A 21,080-nucleotide genomic window follows, 5' to 3' on the forward strand; every position below is an offset into this window, starting at 1 on the left:
ACTTCTGCCATCCCTTCTGATCTGCTCATTCAGGTGTTGAAGTGGTTTGTTTTTCACTCAACAGTGAAAAGAAAACCATCAGCTGATTTTCACAAACAGCTGATTTACTAAGAAGCATTTGATATAATTCAAAATTTATAAAACATTGATACTGTAGAAAAAAACACAACAGACCACAGATGAGATAAAGATGTTTGTTTGTTAATTTATTTGCATTTATGAAGCATTATGGAAACATACTTTTCAAGTTCACATGTTTCCAGCAGTTATAAAATCCAATCAACAGATTGCTATTTATTGTTAGTTTGGTGAGAGCACCAGACATGCCACTGTGCCGACCTCCAATGCAGCATCAACATGACACTGCTGGTCATCAAAGAAGATGTGAGGCTTGATCCTCTGCAGTGTAGGACCTTTGTTAGCCCCTCCCACAAACACAGCTTCATCAAGCTCCAGATCCCAGGTGCGCAGAGTGTTTAAAGCTCTGTAGCCGTCACAGCCTGCCCCTCGAGATGTCACCAGGTAGGTACGAATGGGACACTTCTTGTACAAGCCTCTATTATGCAACTTTTTCTGCAGTTTTATTAAAACCTCCAAGAATCCTTTGAATGGTCCCTGAATAAAGAAAAGAGAAGAAGAGCAGAGACTCAACACATGACAATCTGGTCAAAGCAGGAAAGTGCATTTGGATAATTTAGCTGATATCAGTTTATGTGAATGTAATTAGCAAAGATTTTCTTTTCTATTACTAAATATATATTGCTTACAACAGTGCAGAAGGCCAACATAACTGTAACCATATAGTTAAATTAGTTGTTTTTTTGAAAAATATTAAAAGAAGATGGAATGTGTTTCTATCATCTATCTTTCATACCTCGTTCATTGGAATTTCGACATTTTGCTCCTCATTGTTCAAGTATTCTTGTAGTCCACTCTTGAACACGAGCTCTGACTCATCAGAGAAGAGGACAGCGTCGCCATCAAAGGCAACACGCAGCTGATTCTCAGACTCTGTGATGATGTTTGTTGGGGTGAACATGATAGCAGCTGCTACACCTGATGTAGGGACATTCATTCACAGTAACACACAGAGTCATTAAAGTACAACAGCAGAAACTGCACTTTGTCTTAAAATTAGCACCACATTTAACACTTTTACCTTCATTCAAAGCTTCCTGAACCTTCAACCCTGGTTTATCAGACAGGTACAGGTGGGTGTTGTTTCTTTGTAACTCATTCACAAGTTGATCTTCAGTCACAGGTAACAGAGTGATAAGTTCTTCCAGCCCTGCAAACAAGAAGGAATGAAAAGGCTGCTGGACAATCTGATTTACCAAATCTGTTTAGATTCATCAGAGTAGTGTTAGCAATAGTGTTACTATTACTTACTTATATCTATTATTTTTGTATTGACTTGCTTTTAGAGTACTTACACTTTCAAGTGTATTCTACTTTATAAGATTCTGTTTTAGTGTTTTTGTTGTCTTATTGTAAGCCTGTCATTAATCTATTTAAAAATTTGAAGGGCATGAAAAGTGCTGTACAAATGAAGCCTGAATGATTTAGAAAAGGTATTGGGGTAAACAAGAGTTGATCAGAATCACTTAGAAGTGGAAAGATTGTCTCAGTCTCAGTCTAATTGTTTCCATTTATCCATTTTCTCAAAATTTAGAAGTTTCCTCATAAGACACATGTATTTGAAATAATAGTAAGTGTGTTTGGAGGTATCATAAACTCACCATGTTCACGGATCCGATTCATGAGAAAGTCTGATGATGAGCTGTCATTGATGAGTTTGACTTTAAAGAGCTCCTCACTGTCAGGGTAATGGTTTGTGAGTTCAGCATTGACTGCCTTCAGAGCCTGAGAGCAGGACAAGGAAGATAAATTAAATTCGAGTGAATGTTAAGTAACTGTGTGAGTGCAGTATTTGTGTGCAGGTTTCTGTGGTGCTTTGTCTTATGTGGTATATTCTCATCTTTCACATAACCACTACATGCAATTTTGTGTATGTGTTTTTCCCCTCATAATATATGACCTTAACAAATTTGAAGGCAGGGCCATAGCCCTGCTGTTCTTGCTTGAAGAGGAGTCCTGAAGACATGGCAATGGTGACGGGGATCTCTGGTTCAGACTGAAGGAGAAAAAAATGTTTCCCACAATTCAATAAAGACATTCTTTTGCATAGTTTAAAAATAAATTGTCAACAATTTTCTTATTTGACCTCTGCACTCATACAGTATGTTATGACACTATTTGCACTTCTTGCTTGCTGATTTAATGCTTTATCTGTACTTTTGTAGGAACTTGTTATGAATCAGTTTTTAACCTTAAATCTTTCTCTGTCTAGAAGATCTTCATGAAAATGACTGGATTTTATTCACTGAGTTGCCACAGCTGCCATTCACTTTTGTCTTCTGCTCTTGGGTCTGGTGTGATAACTCTTTATACTCTCCCACTTTCTTTCTGTTTCCCACAATTTTTCCTAACAATCAATCTGAGAATCAATCTGAGTTAGTTAGTGAAAATCATCCTACAGAATTGTTTTTTAGTGACAAGGAAGGATATGATTTCTGTTCAACACATAAATATATTGTGGTGATGAGTAATTAAACATCACACTGCATACTTTCATGCTCGTGCTTCCAGCATCTTGTTGTTAACACTCGTTTGCCGTTCACAAACACACATTACCAACAACAACAACACTGCAGGACCTAGTTCAGCTTTTAAGTCGGTGAGGTGTGATTGTGATGGCGCTCAGGTGTGTGCCGCCCCTGTAGTGGCACCACAGACCACGTCCTGCCACAGAGTATAAGGATGTTTAAAAGATGCTGCAGAAAGCTGCATCTGGTCAGACGGAAAAACACACAAACTCGGATGAGTGTGTGGCGGAGGTGTGGTTCCTGGCTCAGCTGCAGGGTAGGTGTGCTGCAGTGTATAAAAGGCCCCAAAGTTCATAGGTGAATTCTATTTGAGCTCTGATACCAGTGTTTGTAAGTTTGTATACGTTTCTATACTGTTCATGTAGCATTCAACCTTCTGTTAGTTACAGTTACTAACAAGAAAATGTGGTGCGGTCGCGTTAAAATTTTCCAACAAACAGACGGCTGAAGCTGTGTTCAGCTTACCGCACCTTATATCAGATTAAATAAGTAATCTGGGCGCTACAGCTTTACGCAGCTGTGCGCGCTCCTGCGGACGGCAATCACGATCACTGTCTAGCACAACACCTGGAGCTAAGGGGGCAAAACAATCGCATGAGTGCTGCTGTTTGACTGAGGAAGAATAAAGTAGTCGTGGTAAGCCAATCACACGACCACCTTAAGATGACAAAGCAACAAGGTGATATATACCAGTTTTTAAATTGTGTTGATAGGCCACGTAAAACCAGAGTCATGATAAACAATATATATGTGTGTTTTTTCCTCAATAGTTTCGTCATGTTTACTGTCTGAGCACAGGGCTAGCAAGCACTCTCTGCTTATGAGCAAAAAATAAAAAACACAAAACAAAAAACAGCCCGTTCGTGTTGGTGGAAAAATGAACCATGTCAACTAATCAAAAAAAATGGGCAACTTGACATTTGGTTGTTTAGGAAGAGGGGGAAGTTTTAGGAGTGACGGCGAGAGAGGGTGAGAGAGAAAGACAGTAGAAAAAGAGAGAGAGCGAATTTTGAGATGTGAGAGATTTGCGATGTTTAGCATGTTTGGAGTGTGTAGTTAATCTTCTGTAGTTAGCGTGTAGTGTTGGGGATGGTTTTGTGTTGTGTGTCAGAACAATGCGGCGACTGCTGTCTCCAGGTAGAAAATAGGAGCCTGACACCTCCTGCTGTCAGGCTTGTAATGTTCTCCTTTATAGTGGACAGAAATTATTATTTTGGAGTGGCACAAATAATTTGTGTGGCATCTTATTGAAACTGCAAATAACTTTGTTGTTTGCAAAACTTGTGCATTTGATTTTAAAATTGACAATTTATATTTGCATTTAAAGTTATGAAATATGATTCAATAAACATATTTGTGGTTGTTACAGTAAAAAATATAACTTTTTCTACTCGGATTTTATGTTTTTTGTCTTATTTTAGATCAATTGTGTTAATACAGTATGTCAAAATGAAAACATAACTGTAAATTCAGACACGTGAGGTTGTGCTGAAAAGAATGATACCAAACAAGGCAAAGTAATTAGTTTTTAAAAGTGAAATGTAGAGGAAACATCAAATGTATTAAAAAATGACCAATTATACCCTGGACCCCAGAGAGTTAAACAATTTTTTTTAAGTAACGCAATAGTTACTTTTCAAGTAATTAATTACTTTTAGAATCTTGTAAATCAGTTACAAACTCACTTACTTTTTTGAAGAAGTAACTAGTAACTATAAATAATTACTTTTTCAAAGTAACTTGCCCAACACTGGGCACTATACAGTTGGTATGAAGGTGGAATTCAGAGAATGAATCTCAGCATCATCAGCAAAAATTCATATGAATCTGTGCTACACTTGATGTAACATAACTGTGACCTTTTAATCCATCACAGTGTAGCAAAATAACCTGTTTATCCTGCAGAGGATTTTCATGCAACTTTTAAATAACACAGTTAGTGTACCACAGTTTCCTTTACAGCATGTTTCACATTATTGAAAATGCAGTGTACAATGTACGGACCCAATATCAGATTTAAAAACATGGGGACGTACATGTAAGCTTAAAACTGCAGTTTATCAAACACCACTAAGCAATTGTTACCTTTCTTATCTTTCTCTGAGTAAAGTCAGCTCTCTTTCTTTTCTTTCCCTGTAAAATACAGCAGTTGGACCTTTCGCTAGCGACACACTGTGCAACAAACTGCACATAAACAGTTTGTGTGTTTGCTAAGATTTGCTGAGCTGAAAGAAACGCTGCATTTGAAATTACCTGACACTTAAAAAAGTCACTTCTTTGCTGTCTTCAATAGGGCTAACTAGATGCTGAAATACTGCAACTTAAGGTTTTAAAAATATACATGTTCCAAGATAATATTCAAATTAATACTGGGGGTGTCATGGTCCCCGTGTCTGCCCGGCCGGCTCCACAAGGCCACATGTGTTTTTTGTACATTCTCCTCTCTCCTCCCCACCAGGGTGGAGCTCACTGCAGGCTCCCGCCCTTGGCACACACACCTGCATCTCGTCAGGCTCTAATTATGGGTTGGACTCTTGAGGCCGGGACGCAGACAGCCTCACCGCTGGATGATTGTGCTAGACCTGTCAGTAAACCTCAGCCTGGTATCCTTAAGCGTTGTGGACCTGCGATTATTTTATTGTACTTTTTATATTTTATATTTATCTTGCACCAACGGAGTGGCACTCCAATTTCGTTGTACTCTGTACAATGACAATAAAGGCTATTCTATTCTATTCTACCTGCTGTGATCTCTGTGTAACCCTCTTTTCTCCTGTGCACAGTTTCCCCGGACCCGTAGCCAATCTGTTGTTTGAACCGTTGTAAAGAAGAAGAGCTAGCGTGTATGTGACTCCTTTCCCGGACTTCCCTTTCGGACCCAGGATCCCCGCTCCCCTCACTGTATATATCTGCACCTGGTGACTGTGTAAATAAACGTTGCTTTCCCCTGAACTCTGCTCTGCGCCTGAGTCCTACCACACCGCATGACAGTGGAATTAAACAGTTATCTGTATATGACAATTCATTCAATTCAATTTTCAATTCAATTTTATTTATATAGCGCCAAATCACAACAGCAGTCGCCTCAAGGCGCTTTATATTGTACAGTAGATCGCACAATGAAAGCATTTGTCTAATTTGTTAAAAGAAAAGAGGTTTACAGGAGTATACTGCAGCAGCTGGTTGTAGTGTCGGTTACAGGAAGACAATTCACTGACTCTCTTCATAACTGTATATCTTTTTTATTATTCTTGATTACTTAACACAATTTTACACCTTATTTCAAAAGATGACAAAGTTATCGAAATATTCATTAAAACTGCTACAACAGAAATATTTTCTTGTTAATAGTGCACAGCTTTCTGACATAGTGAAAAGAAAATCACAAAGGATGGCACACCATCATCCACCAGAGCATATAACTTTCACTAAGTTGTTAAAACTACTACATAATTGCCACACACCAGCATATATTAATACATTAAAAACTGACTTACTGTAGAAGTTCTGCACTCACTCATCGTGCTTCTGAAAGTAGGAACACAGATAGAAATAAACTTGAATTTCCTCTGTTTGCTGACTGCAGAACTGCTGTTCTTCCTTTTTATTCTAACTAGAAAAGCTACGTCATGATGCAGAACCTGTGGAGCCTGTGGAACCTGTTGCCATGCCATTTGTTTTGATTGTTTGATGGTAGTGTGACAAGTCCATTGTGTCTGAATAACAACAAGAGTCATTTCTTATGAACTGAAAGTAAAACAAAAATTAATCAGATCAATAGGACAATTCTTGACATTTTTCATTTTCACAAAAAAGGTGTTAAACATTTAAAGAGTTGCAAAAGCAGAAATGATAACTGTGTTCTTAACCATCAATACACAGTTATAAGGACAAGACATGATTTTGTGTACAAGTTCTTAAAGATGGATGACTGATAGTCAGGTTTAAGGGTGCAGTCAGGACTGAACATAACTGGCATCTCTTTAGTTTTTCTCCGTTTGGGTTTACATTTAAAAAGAAGACTGGCCATTTTAATGCCACAGATTATCATCATGATATTCCATAATTACTGGGAGACCAAGGTAATGAAAAAAAATATGCTGCTAATGCTTCCCCTCAGCATCCAAGTAGATACACCAATTGTATCAAACATCACCTCATTCTCGAGTTATCACATCAACACCTGGTGGGATGACAATACCCTTCAGCCTTTTGTGGCTGATAGGATAAAAGGTATGGGGGGTTTTTTTCTCATTTTTTTTACTCTACCCTGTTTCTTATGACTGTAACTGGGATTAGTTCCTGATCTATGTTTTGCAAGCAGTTTAGAGGAGTCAGGAATAAACTAGTGTAACAGGTCTGTAAAAGGTTCTTCCTGATACAGACCTGTTGTATCAGCCTTTTTCTTTGTTTAAGCAAAAATAATCTTAACCATCTCCAGTCAGTCTAGAAAAACTGCTGGAAGGCTCTTAACAAAGAAACGAAACAGAAAGCACATTACATCAGTTTTATTATCATTACACTGGCTTCCAGTACATTTTTGAATTTATATCAAAATTTTTGATTGTTTGATGGTGGTGTGACAAGTCTATTGGGTCTGAATAATGAGAAGAGTCATTTCTTATGACCTGAAAGTAAAACAAAAATTAATCAGACCAATTAGTTCAATTCTTGACATTTTTCATTTTCACAAAAAAGGTGTTAAACATTGTGATGGCAGATTTTTTTTCTCATATATTAATCACAAATTTAATCATATTACATTAGTTATAATAATATCACTTTCTCACTTTACTATAGTAAGAGCACTCCTGTCACTACTTTACATGCATGTGGAAAGTTAACACAGTGAGGCCATTGTAATGGGAGACATTAAACAGATAGTGGGACTCCTTCTGCTTATCAGGGATGTAAATCTTTAGGTGACGGCCAAGCAGAAAACAAGGTCATAATTCTCTCTGTGAGGGAGAAGGTATAGCCCCCCCGTGAGAGGGGCCAACATGTAAGAGTTTGTGGAATGTTCTTTGTCTGTGTCTCTGTATATAAGATGTAAGGGCGGTGGCCACAATTCAGAGATGGTCCTGGTGTTTCACTGGGATGCTCTCTCCACATTGCAATGTGTTTATTAAACCCACTTCAAATCAAGCTCACTGGGTGTGTTGCAGGTTATTGTTAAATTTTCCACAACAACATTTAAAGAGTTGCAAAAGCAGAAATGATAACAATAATAACAGAAAAACAACATCAAAGAAAGAGTAAAAATATAAATAGTACAAGGATAATTTCAAAAAGTAAAGCCAAATAACAAAGATTTTCTCCATGTCTGTCTCCATGTTTATGAGCGAGAGACATAAATATGAAGCCATAACATACCACAGCCATGCCGGCTTCGACGTTGCCCGGATTAACAAGGTCCGCTCAGATGTTGAGGAACCAGGACACGCTGATGAGAAGTGGAACAAGTCCACAAAAGATGAAAATAGGGCACCCAGTCAGGCCCAACTGATAGCTGCAATGGTCTGGTTTTCCCATAGTGAGCTGGTCCTCAATAAGCTGATCAGTCAAGTTAGAAATATTCATTTCAAAATGTATCCGTGTGTGGGATTATAATATTACCTTATGCCATGTTATACCCCTGATTAAAGATTGTGAATTATTATGTAGTTTTAGTTTGCATTATTCTCCTGAATTAGAAGAAGGTGATAACTATTACATTTGTTAAACTGATTTGCATTACATTAGACTGCTGATTTATTGTGAAAGAATTATATTGTTTTATGATGTCTGATTAGAAGAGAACAGAGCATACTGCCCCATCTCAGCAGGAGCAGATAAACAGGGAGCCAAGGTTGTAGCTTAGGCGCCGTGTGAGAGAAAGAATGTGAATGTTTAGGCTTTTATGACTAGGTGGGGGGCCACTAGAGGCTATAAGAGTTTGATCAATGCTCCACCATTTTGAGATCTGATGCTGTCTGCATACAGTGTCCATCGGCCACATGTGTACATTAAAATCATCGTTTGACTCAACCCGGCCTGTGTCGTCCAGGCTCATTTACCACCACAAGGCTGATTTTTATTAGAACTCATCTCAACTAGTTAGTTTCACTTTTCACCTCCAGACTGGATTGTGACTGTTTCCTCATTTTTTCCTATTCTTGTTTCTCTGTTTATATCACACAGTCTTTTGAAAAAAAAAAATATGGCTCAAGTGTTCTGAATGGAGCTTTAAAGGAGTGTTAGACAGGCTGAACAAGTCTTTAGCTTTTCTGCCTTTGGAGTAATGTGGCATTTGAAGTGATGATTGAGAGTCTCGGAGATGTTTTAAAAAAAAGAAGCTTTATGTACTTTTTGATAATCACACTCCCGGGTTACAGTCCTTTTATTTTCTAATTGTATAATTGGACACTTCGAATGAGTTTAAAGACTTAAGAAAGGCTGGCTGACTCTTTCTATAAAAAGTATATTAAACATAAGTCCTATGCAGTATAATGTGTTACACTCATTTTTGCTGTGACGTGATTAAGGACACGTCCCTCTGATTACGATGGTCCTTCAACATGTGCTAGACACAATTCAATTGCTTTTGACTGAGGATGAGTTAAGACACAATAAATGATATATCACAGTTTTTCTTTAACACCACTTTTAAATGCTGAAATCACAAAACCTTCAACACCAGGCTATTTGGAGAACATGAACTGACTCGCTTCCGATGACTATCTTCTGTTTTGCCACTGTGGACGCCTCCAATGCAGCATTAATATGATTCTTGTGGTCATCAAAGAAGATGTGAGGGCTGATCTTCTCAAGGGTGGGAGCTTTTTCACTCCCTCCCACAAACACAGTGTTCTCTGATCACTTCGTTGAGTGATTCTGATGGGCCGTCATCAGTGAGTATAATCTTACACGTTCTTCACTCTCAGGGTAATGCTACTTAAGTTTAGCATTCACTGCCTGCAGAACCTGAGAGCACAATATATCCCCCAAAATTTCTGTTTATTCAGGTGGAAACTAAAGAACTGTTTCAGAAAAGTACTTGCTTGTATTTATGTGGTGTTTCCTGCTGTGTGTGTGTCACCTCATCTCACCTACTGCTCTTGTGTCTGCTGTGATAACTCTTTATTCTTTCCCAGATTATTTCTGTTTCTCAGTATTTTCCTTAACAGGAATCAAACCAGAATCAAGCTATGAGTCATGTTGGCGATTTAATTTTACACTACAGGGAGCGCAGAATTATTAGGCAATAGTGTGTGTTCGATGTGGGCTCGTGGCAAATAAAGTTCTTCCACTCTGACATCATTCCCCGTCTCTGACCGGACATTATTACCAGGGAACAGTACCGAATCACGTTTCAGAGATAGTGGTCCAGGGCGTCCACTATAACAAGTGGTCCTTCGAGCAACCTAAGGATGTTTGCACTAAAGGTACGCTCCCTGGTCAGCATGCTTGCACAATTAGGAAGGAAAGGAACTGTGGAGCAGGAATTTGGGTCCCATGTGTCAAGGTTGCTTGAAAAACTGCCGCATGATTTGAGATCCAGCTTTAGTCCATACAGGGAGTGCAGAATTATTAGGCAAGTTGTATTTTTGAGGAATAATTTTATTATTGAACAACAACCATGTTCTCAATGAACCCAAAAAACTCATTAATATCAAAGCTGAATGTTTTTGGAAGTAGTTTTTAGTTTGTTTTTAGTTTTAGCTATTTTAGGGGGATATCTGTGTGTGCAGGTGACTATTACTGTGCATAATTATTAGGCAACTTAACAAAAAACAAATATATACCCATTTCAATTATTTATTTTTACCAGTGAAACCAATATAACATCTCCACATTCACAAATATACATTTCTGACATTCAAAAACAAAACAAAAACAAATCAGCGACCAATATAGCCACCTTTCTTTGCAAGGACACTCAAAAGCCTGCCATCCATGGATTCTGTCAGTGTTTTGATCTGTTCACCATCAACATTGCGTGCAGCAGCAACCACAGCCTCCCAGACACTGTTCAGAGAGGTGTACCGTTTTCCCTCCTTGTGAATCTCACATTTGATGATGGACCACAGGTTCTCAATGGGGTTCAGCTCAGGTGAACAAGGAGGCCATGTCATTAGCTTTTCTTCTTTTATACCCTTTCTTGCCAGTGTTAAGATTCAATATTGAGGAAGGGTACAAGAGGTGATCGAAGAATAACCACACCGATCCGGCCGGGTGAAGTCAAACGATGATTTTAATGAATACACGCGTGGGAAGACACTCTGTACGCAGACAGCCAGTAGTCTTCAACTTAATCAAAGCATGAACAGATATTTTATAGCATCAGGGTTTGTTTACTGACGCCCCTTCATACGTCACAGACACATTTTATACATAGATCAGATCAACATCATCATGACTTTTCACCCAGAAAATCATCTTCTATTTTCATGGCTTGGTACTTTCCGTTCTTATCTTAAAATGAATTGTTCCTCTTTCTTGTCGAGACAACAAGAAACGGTTCCTCTTTTACCGAGACACTTTTGCAGTTACAGCCAAACATAACTAACCTCTCCTCTAAATAAATCTAATTTAACGTGTGTGTGTGTGTGTGTGTGTGTTGACCTCACATGCTCTTTGTGTCACCTCTTCACCTACTGTCTGTGTCTCGTCCTCAAATGCTCTTTCTCAATTCACCTGTTGCACTTCTGACCTTTTACCAGACCAGAAGCTCACTGAGACTATGTGTATGTCTTCTACTAAATAAATGTTTTAATCAAGAACCTCTACTTAAACCTTAATATAAAATGACCTGATATAAGTGTTTTGTAAGCATGTATTGCGATTCCTTCTATGGCTCCAAGTCACTTGCACAATAGATTGTCCGAACATCGCGCCGAACAAAGCTTCCGACCCCCAATTAATTGACCGAGCTCCAACTCTTTAATAAGCACAGATATGCATTGTGTATAAAATAGTCATAGCTGCTTAAGGCCTTCTTAAAGCTATCTGTTACATTGTTAAAGCCTCGTCTTAGCCTGCGGCTCAAAATAACTTCCTGCTTCTTTCTACATACAACTTCCTGTCAGCCTGCAACTCAGTCTTTCTGAAAGAGACACTGTTTAAACCTTGGAATGCAATATCCATGCTGCAGATTATATTATTAATGCAATGACAATTATTTAACAATAGCAGTAAAATAATTTCCCTCCTCGACACTCCCCCTTTTGACCTCTGGAACACCAGAGGTCACAATACATTGTGTCCTCACGCAGACCCTTCTCTGGTGGTCTCGAACCTCGAGATCTCCAGGATCCTCGCCCCTCCTGTGGTCGCCGAGATCTTCTGCAAAGGAAACAAAACACCTTTCCTGCATCTCCCTAACTTATCCTATCTGGGACTCTTTAATCAAAAGCCTGATCCTAATTATCTTCTTAACTTATTGACTTGTATTTATGTATACTCTTCAACGTTACTCATCCCTTTAGAACTCTTTAAGCCCTGCTTTCACGTCCGGTTGCTCGCTCTATTTTCCCTTATCTGATCATCAACATCCTGTGCACAAGTTGTCGCTGCTGCAAGTTAATCTACTCCAAAAGAAAACAACCACTTTAATCAATTAAGTTTAAGCATATAAGCAATTACTCCTGTATACATTTCATCATAGCTAAATACTGCCTTGAAACAACTCCTATGTGTTAACACTAACTTCATTTTAAAACCTCACATTTCCTATGTTATCACCTGTTTTGGTATAGCCTTTTTATTTCATTTTGCTCCCTTTAATGTAACAATACCTCCTAATTCTAGTTTATCAGACTTAACCAAAATATATGCTTTTCCTTCCTCTTTGGTCCTTCTTTAAGTTCAGTTAAAAGCTAAATGAATTTAAGGCCTTTTGCCTGGAATCAATACTGTCATGTGTGTTTCTTAACTCTGTATCTGTAAGCGTGTGCAATCCTTCATGAACTCATATTATCCTCACAGTAGATTGGCTAATCATAGCGCTAGCCAAAGGCTCGTGACCCTCCAGAGACAAATTTGAGCCACACCTCCTTTAAAAGCACAAAATGCAATATGTATAAAAATCATTTCTATTTATAAGCTCCCCCTTTATCCTAAAAATACCTCCTGTGTAATATCTGTATGTGTAAGCCTACATTATAACCACTTCTTCTAAAGATCAAAAATCAAAGCTGTTCTACCCCTTCAACCCTCACTAATTTTCCCTCTAAGATTTATTCACAGCTTTGAAAAACCGGCATTGTATCTTCTAAACAGGATTCAGTTCTGTCATGGTCCTGGGCCATTTTGGCCCAGCATTCTTGGTTCCTTGTATTTTCGCTCCTTATTTAGGCCAGGTTTTCTGAGGTGTCCTATTGTGGTATTCCCTAAGTATTTTTCCTTTGTGACTCTTACCCCCTTGTGCCCCTCTGTGTATTTATGAGCTCTCGTCTCTCTTTGTGTTTATTCCATGTTTTCCCCCAGCCTGTTATGTCTGTGTTCTCCCCGTGCTTTCTCTCCTCCTGTCTGAACCTCTGTGTACTTCCTGTTTTACTTTGACAGTCTCTCGTCAGTATGCGTAATGTTGTGTTCACTCCTGCCCTGTCTCGTTATGTTTATCAGTGTCACCTGTGTTCCCCACCTGTGTGTAATCTCCCTGTGTTCTCTGGGTGTATTTAAGTTGTGTCTTCTGTTATTCTAGTTGCTGGTTCGTCTGTGTTGTTTCCCCTCGGTCTCCCTGCGTCTCTTGTGTATTTCCCCGGACCTCCCTGCATCCTCGTTTCTGGTTTGTGTTATTAGCTTACCCAGTTTAGGTTGTTTTTCCACCAGTGCTGTTTTGTGCCCACCGTTGTAAATAAATATTCACCTGCACCAGAGCTGCCGCCTTTTGGGTCCTTTTCTACAACTCCACACGGCTTGCCTCGCAAACCGTGACAAGTTCACTTTTAATCCTTTAACCTTAACTTAAAAATAACAGTTTCAGTTTTACCATATCCAAATGATCAAAAACCCAAAAGGTCCTAAAATGATCCTAAATTATTAAACAATTAAATTATTAAACCCTAAACCCCCCTTTATCTTGATACATTTCATGTGTCAAGATACTATACAAAACTTAAAACTGCTCAGTTTTCCCCACTCATGATCCAATCTATGTCATAAAAATAAACTTAAAACAGAACAGTTATCAGTCATGTGTTTCTTCAATTAATGATAACTGAGTTACATCAAAAAATATTTCCCCTTTAGCATTTGGCATTCTCCCAACAATATACTATAATCCCATAATCTAACCCCACCTAATAAAACAAAACAGAAATTTTCTCTGGTAAAAACAAATTGTATATCCACATTTATTCATCCTCACCTTCATCCAGTCACACATTCACTCACATGCAGTCACACCATATATTTGCTGATAGTGGAGCCTCCCGCACGATCAGATACTCCACCCTCAGCAAAATGAGCTCCGTCATTTTTTATTTTCCATAGGAAAATATTTCTTTATGCTTTTGGACTGGATTGACTCGCATAAAATCCTTTTTACAGGGACTTACGACCTGAATAGTCCCCAGGTAGCTCTCCTCAGCCAATTGTAATCTGGAAAGCCCCCTTATATTTGCTCTTCCCGAGAATTTTCAGCGCTGTATTTCACTGTTGCAGGCCTGCTTAAAACAAAAATGGAAACAATAGAGCTGATTGTTAGCTCATAAAAACAAAACAAAATCACCTGACAGGTTTTCTTTAAGTGCACTGTTACAAAATAATGGGCCCAATTTTAGACATGTCCATGTTTCCTAAAACTCCCTCTATTTAAAACAAAAACAACAACAACCTACCTGACAGAATCAACCCATCACCACAACAACCTTAAACACACAAATCTTGCCACCACATAATTTCACCTCCTCAATACACCGAAAGTCTCATTAAAACCACACAATTTGCACACAAAAATCACCCCCTTATGCTCTATAACATACTTCAATTCAGCATAAAACCCCCTTACAACAACATATCACTAAACTATAAATTTCCTACCCCAATCTGCACTTCTCGTCTCTGCTATGCTTCCTCTTCCTGAAAGTCACAGTCACACACACACTCCAGCTAATTTGCATACTGAATCATCTCTCAAGAAGCTGTAACAACAGAAACATATGTTTAAATTTGACCGCTCAGGTCCACTCTTATGACCAAATTTGGACTCTAACCAACACAATAACCAATTCCCTACCAACTACTTGAGACTCTAACTCAATTTCTTTGGGACTTCAACCCAGTATTTAAACTTTTCCTGGCAGACTCTAACTGCTTTAGCAGACTTTACTGCTTTCATTTCTTCATTCTTCTTAGCAGAACTCTAACTGCTTCAACTCATGAGATTTTTCATCAAAATCAAAACAGACATCCACCAGTAACTTCAGTGAGTAGACTTAAATTTTATCATATCCAATTTGGCACACTTTGGAAATAATTCAACAGGTAGTGCCTTACCTTTTGGATAAGCCGGCTTATGCCCACTCACTTAGACCACTGGAATTCATGTCTGCCCGTCAGACCACCCAAGACCCCGGATTTCTCCGTCCAAACCTCCAACTCTCCCTCCTCAATAACCGGACGAAGCCCCCAAATGTTAAGATTCAATATTGAGGAAGGGTACAAGAGGTGATCGAAGAATAACCACACCGATCCGGCCGGGTGAAGTCAAACGATGATTTTAATGAATACACGCGTGGGCCACGCTGTGGAGTACTTGGACGCGTGTGATGGAGCATTGTCCTGCATGAAAATCATGTTTTTCTTGAAGGATGCAGACTTCTTCCTGTACCACTGCTTGAAGAAGGTGTCTTCCAGAAACTGGCAGTAGGACTGGGAGTTGAGCTTGACTCCATCCTCAACCCGAAAAGGCCCCACAAGCTCATCTTTGATGATACCAGCCCAAACCAGTACTCCACCTCCACCTTGCTGGCGTCTGAGTCGGACTGGAGCTCTCTGCCCTTTACCAATCCAGCCACGGGCCCATCCATCTGGCCCATCAAGACTCACTCTCATTTCATCAGTCCATAAAACCTTAGAAAAACCAGTCTTGAGATATTTCTTGGCCCAGTCTTGACGTTTCAGCTTGTGTGTCTTGTTCAGTGGTGGTCGTCTTTCAGCCTTTCTTACCTTGGCCATGTCTCTGAGTATTGCACACCTTGTGCTTTTGGGCACTCCAGTGATGTTGCAGCTCTGAAATATGGCCAAACTGGTGGCAAGTGGCATCTTGGCAGCTGCACGCTTGACTTTTCTCAGTTCATGGGCAGTTATTTTGCGCCTTGGTTTTTCCACACGCTTCTTGCGACCCTGTTGACTATTTTGAATGAAACGCTTGATTGTTCGATGATCACGCTTCAGAAGCTTTGCAATTTTGAGACTGCTGCATCCCTCTGCAAGATATCTCACTATTTTTGACTTTTCTGAGCCTGTCGAGTCCTTCTTTTGACCCATTTTGCCAAAGGAAAGGACGTTGCCTAATAATTATTATTCTGTCCCCTGCGTGCGTGGTTCTGGTACACGAAGTGACAGATAGCTAAACATATGCCGTAAGCACTGAAAGCGTTGAATGATGAGTCAGGCGTGAAAGTAAAGTTGAGGGCTGTTTACTTGTTTGTCTTCATCAACGTACAACTTACAGTGATTTCCCAGAACTTGTGAAACTACAAAAAATACAAAAAGAAATATGCTCAATAAAGAATTATGCATTTGCTTCACATGGCGAACAGATCTAGGCATTTATATATACATCTCTCCAAATATGCATAAAATCAATAAAATATACAACACTCACTACTTATAAAGATGAAACACAATTCAAACTTACAAACAAAGCTTCTCCATGGCATAACACAGGTGGATGCTTAAGGATTAAACAGGGAGACTTCTGGTATGCCTCATTGTGCAAATCCCAATACTAAAATGGCTTCCTGCATTACCCCACTCATGTGACTCTAAACATCCAATAGGAATACAAGCCAAACCACATAAAAATTCACTTGACCGCAGTCTCCAAGCTAACCACTAGGAGATGCTAAAATTCTCAATGTGCACATAACATTACAATTATGCACACCTGATATAGGGTGTTGATGTCATTAGACCACACCCCTTCTCATTACCAGTGTTGGGTAAGTTACTTTAAATTAGTTAGTTACATTACTAGTTACTTCTATCAAAAGTAACTCAGTTACTTCAAGTTACTCGTTACTTTCAGAGTAACTAGTTACTAGGGAAAGTAACTTTGGTTTTACTCAGAATTCTCTTGTTAATGTGTTGCTTCCGTAACTGGATACCCAGCCAGACTGCCAGTCTTCTAACTTGCTTACTTGCCACAAGTGCACTGTGCCACCTACCAATAGAAAGGAAAAAATAATGTGCACATTTCCACGGGAGAAATCCCACGCCTGATTCTATCGTAGCCTGCTTTTTACATCCAACACAAAAACTGCAGTCGTGGTGCTTTCGATTGTACTCAGAACTCGGAAATTCTGCCTTCTGAATAGGAAGATGTTGGTAACACCAGACTGCAGATGAGCTGCATACAGGGCTGGACTGGGACAAAAAAAAATTGTCCCGGGCATTTTGACTAGAGACTGGCCCACCGTTATAGGAAAAATCATAAAGCCTTTGAATGAAAATAAACACTGTTGTGACAGTGATGTACACTGTTCTGATGGTATATATGTATCAATCTATCAATCGTTTGTTGCAAGACTCAGATAATTATTTTTTTTTAAAGTGAGACATTTTAAATGAGAATAAGAAAGTATTTCCTTGTGCCCCCCTTTCCCTGTTAATGCTCTACATGGACCTCTGGCAACACTTTGCTAGATCCGCACCTGCACAGTTACCAGCTGTCAGCTACATAGAAAAGGATCCTGGGGTTATTTGTCTCTCAGAAACAGTTCATAACTTCCCTTCAACTCATTCATGTCACCTAAAAGGTAAACCTGTTTCTCCATCACAGCTCTGATGATTCAGTAAGGACATCTCCTGGTTTCGTCTTCATGTTTCCATCTCACCACATAACCAAACCGACATCATGACCCGCAGGTTTACAGCTGTGGCTCCAGCAAACATCAGCTGTACTAGAAATTAATATTAAATAAATTCTAACAACAGCTGATCAAGCTTAAACATGCTGCTGTTGTTTAGCGCGACATCCGCTGGTTTCCTCTTTCTGGCGCAAAGTGGGCGATAAACAAACAAGAGAGAAAAGCCGATCAGCTGATCATTGATCAGTTTCATGATTGAAGTAGAAACAGGAGAGGGAGGGTGAGAGAAGAAGAGGCAGCTCTGCAGCAAAGACGCAGAATAACTCCAGCTTTGTGTCTTTTTCATTGTAGCTGAAGTCTGGGACAAACTGTTCCTTTTCACCTCAATAAGAAACGCGTAATATTTTCTCTGAATACGAGACGATTCCGTTTTTTACAGGACGGTTGGCAACTCTAATAATTAACCTTATGAACAAAATAAAGTTCAACATCAGTAACATAGCAGCCACCCAGCTGTATAGAAACTCCGTCATGCTAGCTAGCACGCAGTACGAAAAAGTCAGCATAACGAAAATAAACTCCACCTAAACTTGGTTCATATCTGACCCAGATAGACTGCAGGTTATAACTTCTTACCTGAAGTTCAGTTCACCTGATACTCGGACCGGCGGCTGCATCGGGTCTCTCCTCTTGCCTCCCTTTTCCTTCATCCACCTGCTGGCTTCCACCACTTGCTAATGTTATTGAATCTGTGGAAGCTCCGCGATAGCCACCACACGAAGTAACGAATAACGAGCCTATCTAAATCCCAGTAACGAGTAACGCGTTCCCGGTTTTGGCATAATAACTAGTTACCGTGCTCGTTACCACAATAATAACGTAGTTACTGTAACGCGTTACTTAATAACGCGTTAGTCCCAACACTGCTCATTACAGAGATGCACATCACCTAATATGCTTAATTGGTAGTAGGCTTTTGAGCCTATACAGCTTGGAGTAAGACAACATGCATGAAGAGGATGATGTGGACAAAATACTCATTTGCCTAATAATTCTGCACTCCCTGTAGTTATAACTTGCCATCTTTCACTTTACATTATCATAGTTTGTTTTTAAGGATTTGTTTGAGAGTAGATAAATGTATATATTTACAAGGAGTGACTCTTTTGTGCAGCCTAAAATAAAGTTGGCTATTATCTGCTTCATACGTGTTTCATACCTGATGTTGCTTAATTTTGCCATAACTTAAGCCCCCCCACGTGTGGCATTGTAGAGGAACTCATTAGTGATTAACACAGTGGTTATTGTGACTGTAGCCAAGGTAAACACAATAATCCTGTTACCTTTGTGCTCGCCTTCACTGGCAGGCATCGCATGGACTAAATGAAATGCTCATTTCAAACACCCTCCATAAATTAAAGCAACTTACTGCTGTTATGTTCTCCTCCCCACTCTTGAGTCCTGGGAGGTCTGGGCCTCTTTGCTTTGGCTGCTGCCCCCGCGACCCGGCCTCGGATAAAGCGGATGAAGATGGATGGATGGATGGATTTTAAAGTTGTGTTCTGGTTATTTTTATTTTTATTTTTATATTTTATTATTCTATTTATTTATCTGTTATTTGAAAATAATAATACATTGATCATTATTTTTATGTAATTGAGTACCAAGGCTGACATACTTGCTTTTTATAACTGGCAGAAATAAGGCGATCATCAAAGCTTGAAGTGAAAACACAAAGTCATACACACTGAGTGTCGCACATGATACAAATTCTACTTCTAAGCATAAATTATTTTGATTTTTTTTCACTGCATTTTATCTACTGATAAGAAAGTGATATCTTGCCATCTGGTTATAAATATTTCCGACATTAAAACTGTTGTGAATGACGAACTGGCATTTAATCTGACGCAAATCTCTCATGAAGCTACAGCCACAAAGATACCGGTTTCTTTATTTTATACATGTGACCCTTTCGTAAATACTACTAACACCACCGCATTTACCAATATAAGCAAAGATAAGAAACACAAAAAACAGAAATCACTCTCCAGTTTGTGTTGCTCTCTGTCGCCCTCTGTTGTTCAGCTCTGAACATAAAGTTTTGTTTCCGAGGAAATGAAACCTTGCTTGCTATAAAAATCAGCCCATTTCAGAGCAGACACAGGGCAGATAAAGACATGGACCCCGGTGAGTCATGTCTTGTTTTGATCCCTTTTGGGAGCTGCTGGTTTCACCTCAGCAGGAATAGCTGCAGGCATGATGTCGTCTGCTGCAGTTGCTAATGGAGGAGGAGTGGCAGCTGGAAGTGTGGCGGCTGCTTTGCAGTCAGCAGGTAAATTAATAATTAGATGTTTCATTAGGATTTTAACTTGCAACAACATGCAAAAAGAAAAAGTTCATCAAAATATCATAATTTTAGATTAGATAATTGCATCTGTTGTATGCTTTTGACAGCTTCTTTGTGTCATGGTGCTGCAGGTGCAGCTGGTCTGTCAGCTACTGCTGGTGCTGGAGCAGCAGTGGGATGGTTGGTGAGTTTCATCAGCTGAAAATCATGTAGAACTCATATATTTGCTTCATGCCAAAACTGGAAGTCTTGTTATTCTCTCAAGATTGTTTTTAATCATTGTGTTGTGTTTTCATGATGATAATTTTTATACATTTATATTAAAATTAACTATTATGGTGCAAAGCTTGTGTGTATCATTAGTACAGCTAACTGTGTTCAATACACTTAATCCTTTGTGAAAGAGTAAAGGGATAAATGTGAGTATTAAGTAGTTTTAGTTTAAAAAGCTCATACAGGCTACTCCACCTTCTAATGTTACAGTCCCTTGGTGCCTTCTTTCCAGGCCTCTTAAATCATCCCAGGTGAACAAGTGCAATGATCAAGAGGGGAGCTGCTGCTAACTGGTGTGACTGATAAGATCTGACCTATAGTGCTTCTCAGGGTTTATCATATGAGGGAAAGCAGGGGATACACTTGGACTTCAATAAAAAAGCTGAACCAGACTTCCTGTATAGAGGTGCCCGTCCTGCAGATCAACAATCCAGCCTGTCTTATCAAAGCAAGAAACCTTCAGAGGTTGCAAAGGTACAGACATTCTGTATTTTTCACGAGTTGTCAATGCCGATTTCCATCCTCTATACTCAGTATACTGTTAATGCCTTTGTATCTTTTAATGCCTGTTTATGTCTTTATACTAGACACTATAAAGTTGGTGTGAAGGTGGAATTCAGTGAAGGAATCTAAGCATCATCAGCTTAACTTCAAATTCACCTCTATTTCACTTGATGTAACGTAACTCTGATCACAGCCACTGTAATAGACGGGCTCATAGATGGACTTTTTTTTAAAATCTTAAACTTTAATTTACATTTGACCTTTTGTATT

At 39.2% G+C, this 21,080-nt stretch overlaps 2 protein-coding genes and 2 long non-coding RNA genes across 5 annotated transcripts in view; 1 reads left to right on the forward strand and 3 right to left on the reverse strand.

Annotated features, from left to right (window-relative positions):
* LOC113024581 (interferon alpha-inducible protein 27-like protein 1) overlaps positions 1 to 21,080 on the reverse strand; it is a 121,480-nt gene that overhangs the window by 74,159 nt on the left and 26,241 nt on the right. The window lies entirely within an intron of this gene.
* LOC145422463 (cytosolic 5'-nucleotidase 1A-like) lies at positions 181 to 6,314 on the reverse strand. Its single transcript, XM_080293890.1, has 6 exons — positions 6,164 to 6,314; positions 2,039 to 2,134; positions 1,740 to 1,863; positions 1,160 to 1,288; positions 875 to 1,056; positions 181 to 615 (listed from the first exon to the last, which is right to left on the reverse strand). Exons 1-6 carry the CDS (start codon positions 6,185 to 6,187, stop codon positions 301 to 303), a joined length of 870 nt encoding a protein of 289 aa, XP_080150016.1. The 5' UTR covers positions 6,188 to 6,314; the 3' UTR covers positions 181 to 300.
* LOC145422419 (uncharacterized) lies at positions 16,276 to 16,618 on the reverse strand. Its single transcript, XR_013903704.1, has 2 exons — positions 16,513 to 16,618; positions 16,276 to 16,348 (listed from the first exon to the last, which is right to left on the reverse strand). It is a non-coding gene; the product is annotated as an uncharacterized LOC145422419 (long non-coding RNA).
* LOC145422377 (uncharacterized) lies at positions 19,849 to 20,679 on the forward strand. Of its 2 annotated transcripts, none has more exons than XR_013903657.1 (3): positions 19,849 to 20,018; positions 20,165 to 20,217; positions 20,539 to 20,679. It is a non-coding gene; the product is annotated as an uncharacterized LOC145422377 (long non-coding RNA). The 2 variants fall into 2 exon arrangements; XR_013903658.1 differs by having other exon boundaries at positions 19,879 to 20,018; positions 20,141 to 20,217.

Source organism: Astatotilapia calliptera, chromosome 19 (assembly GCF_964374335.1).
Source record: "Astatotilapia calliptera chromosome 19, fAstCal68.1, whole genome shotgun sequence".
Lineage (NCBI taxonomy): Eukaryota > Metazoa > Chordata > Actinopteri > Cichliformes > Cichlidae > Astatotilapia > Astatotilapia calliptera.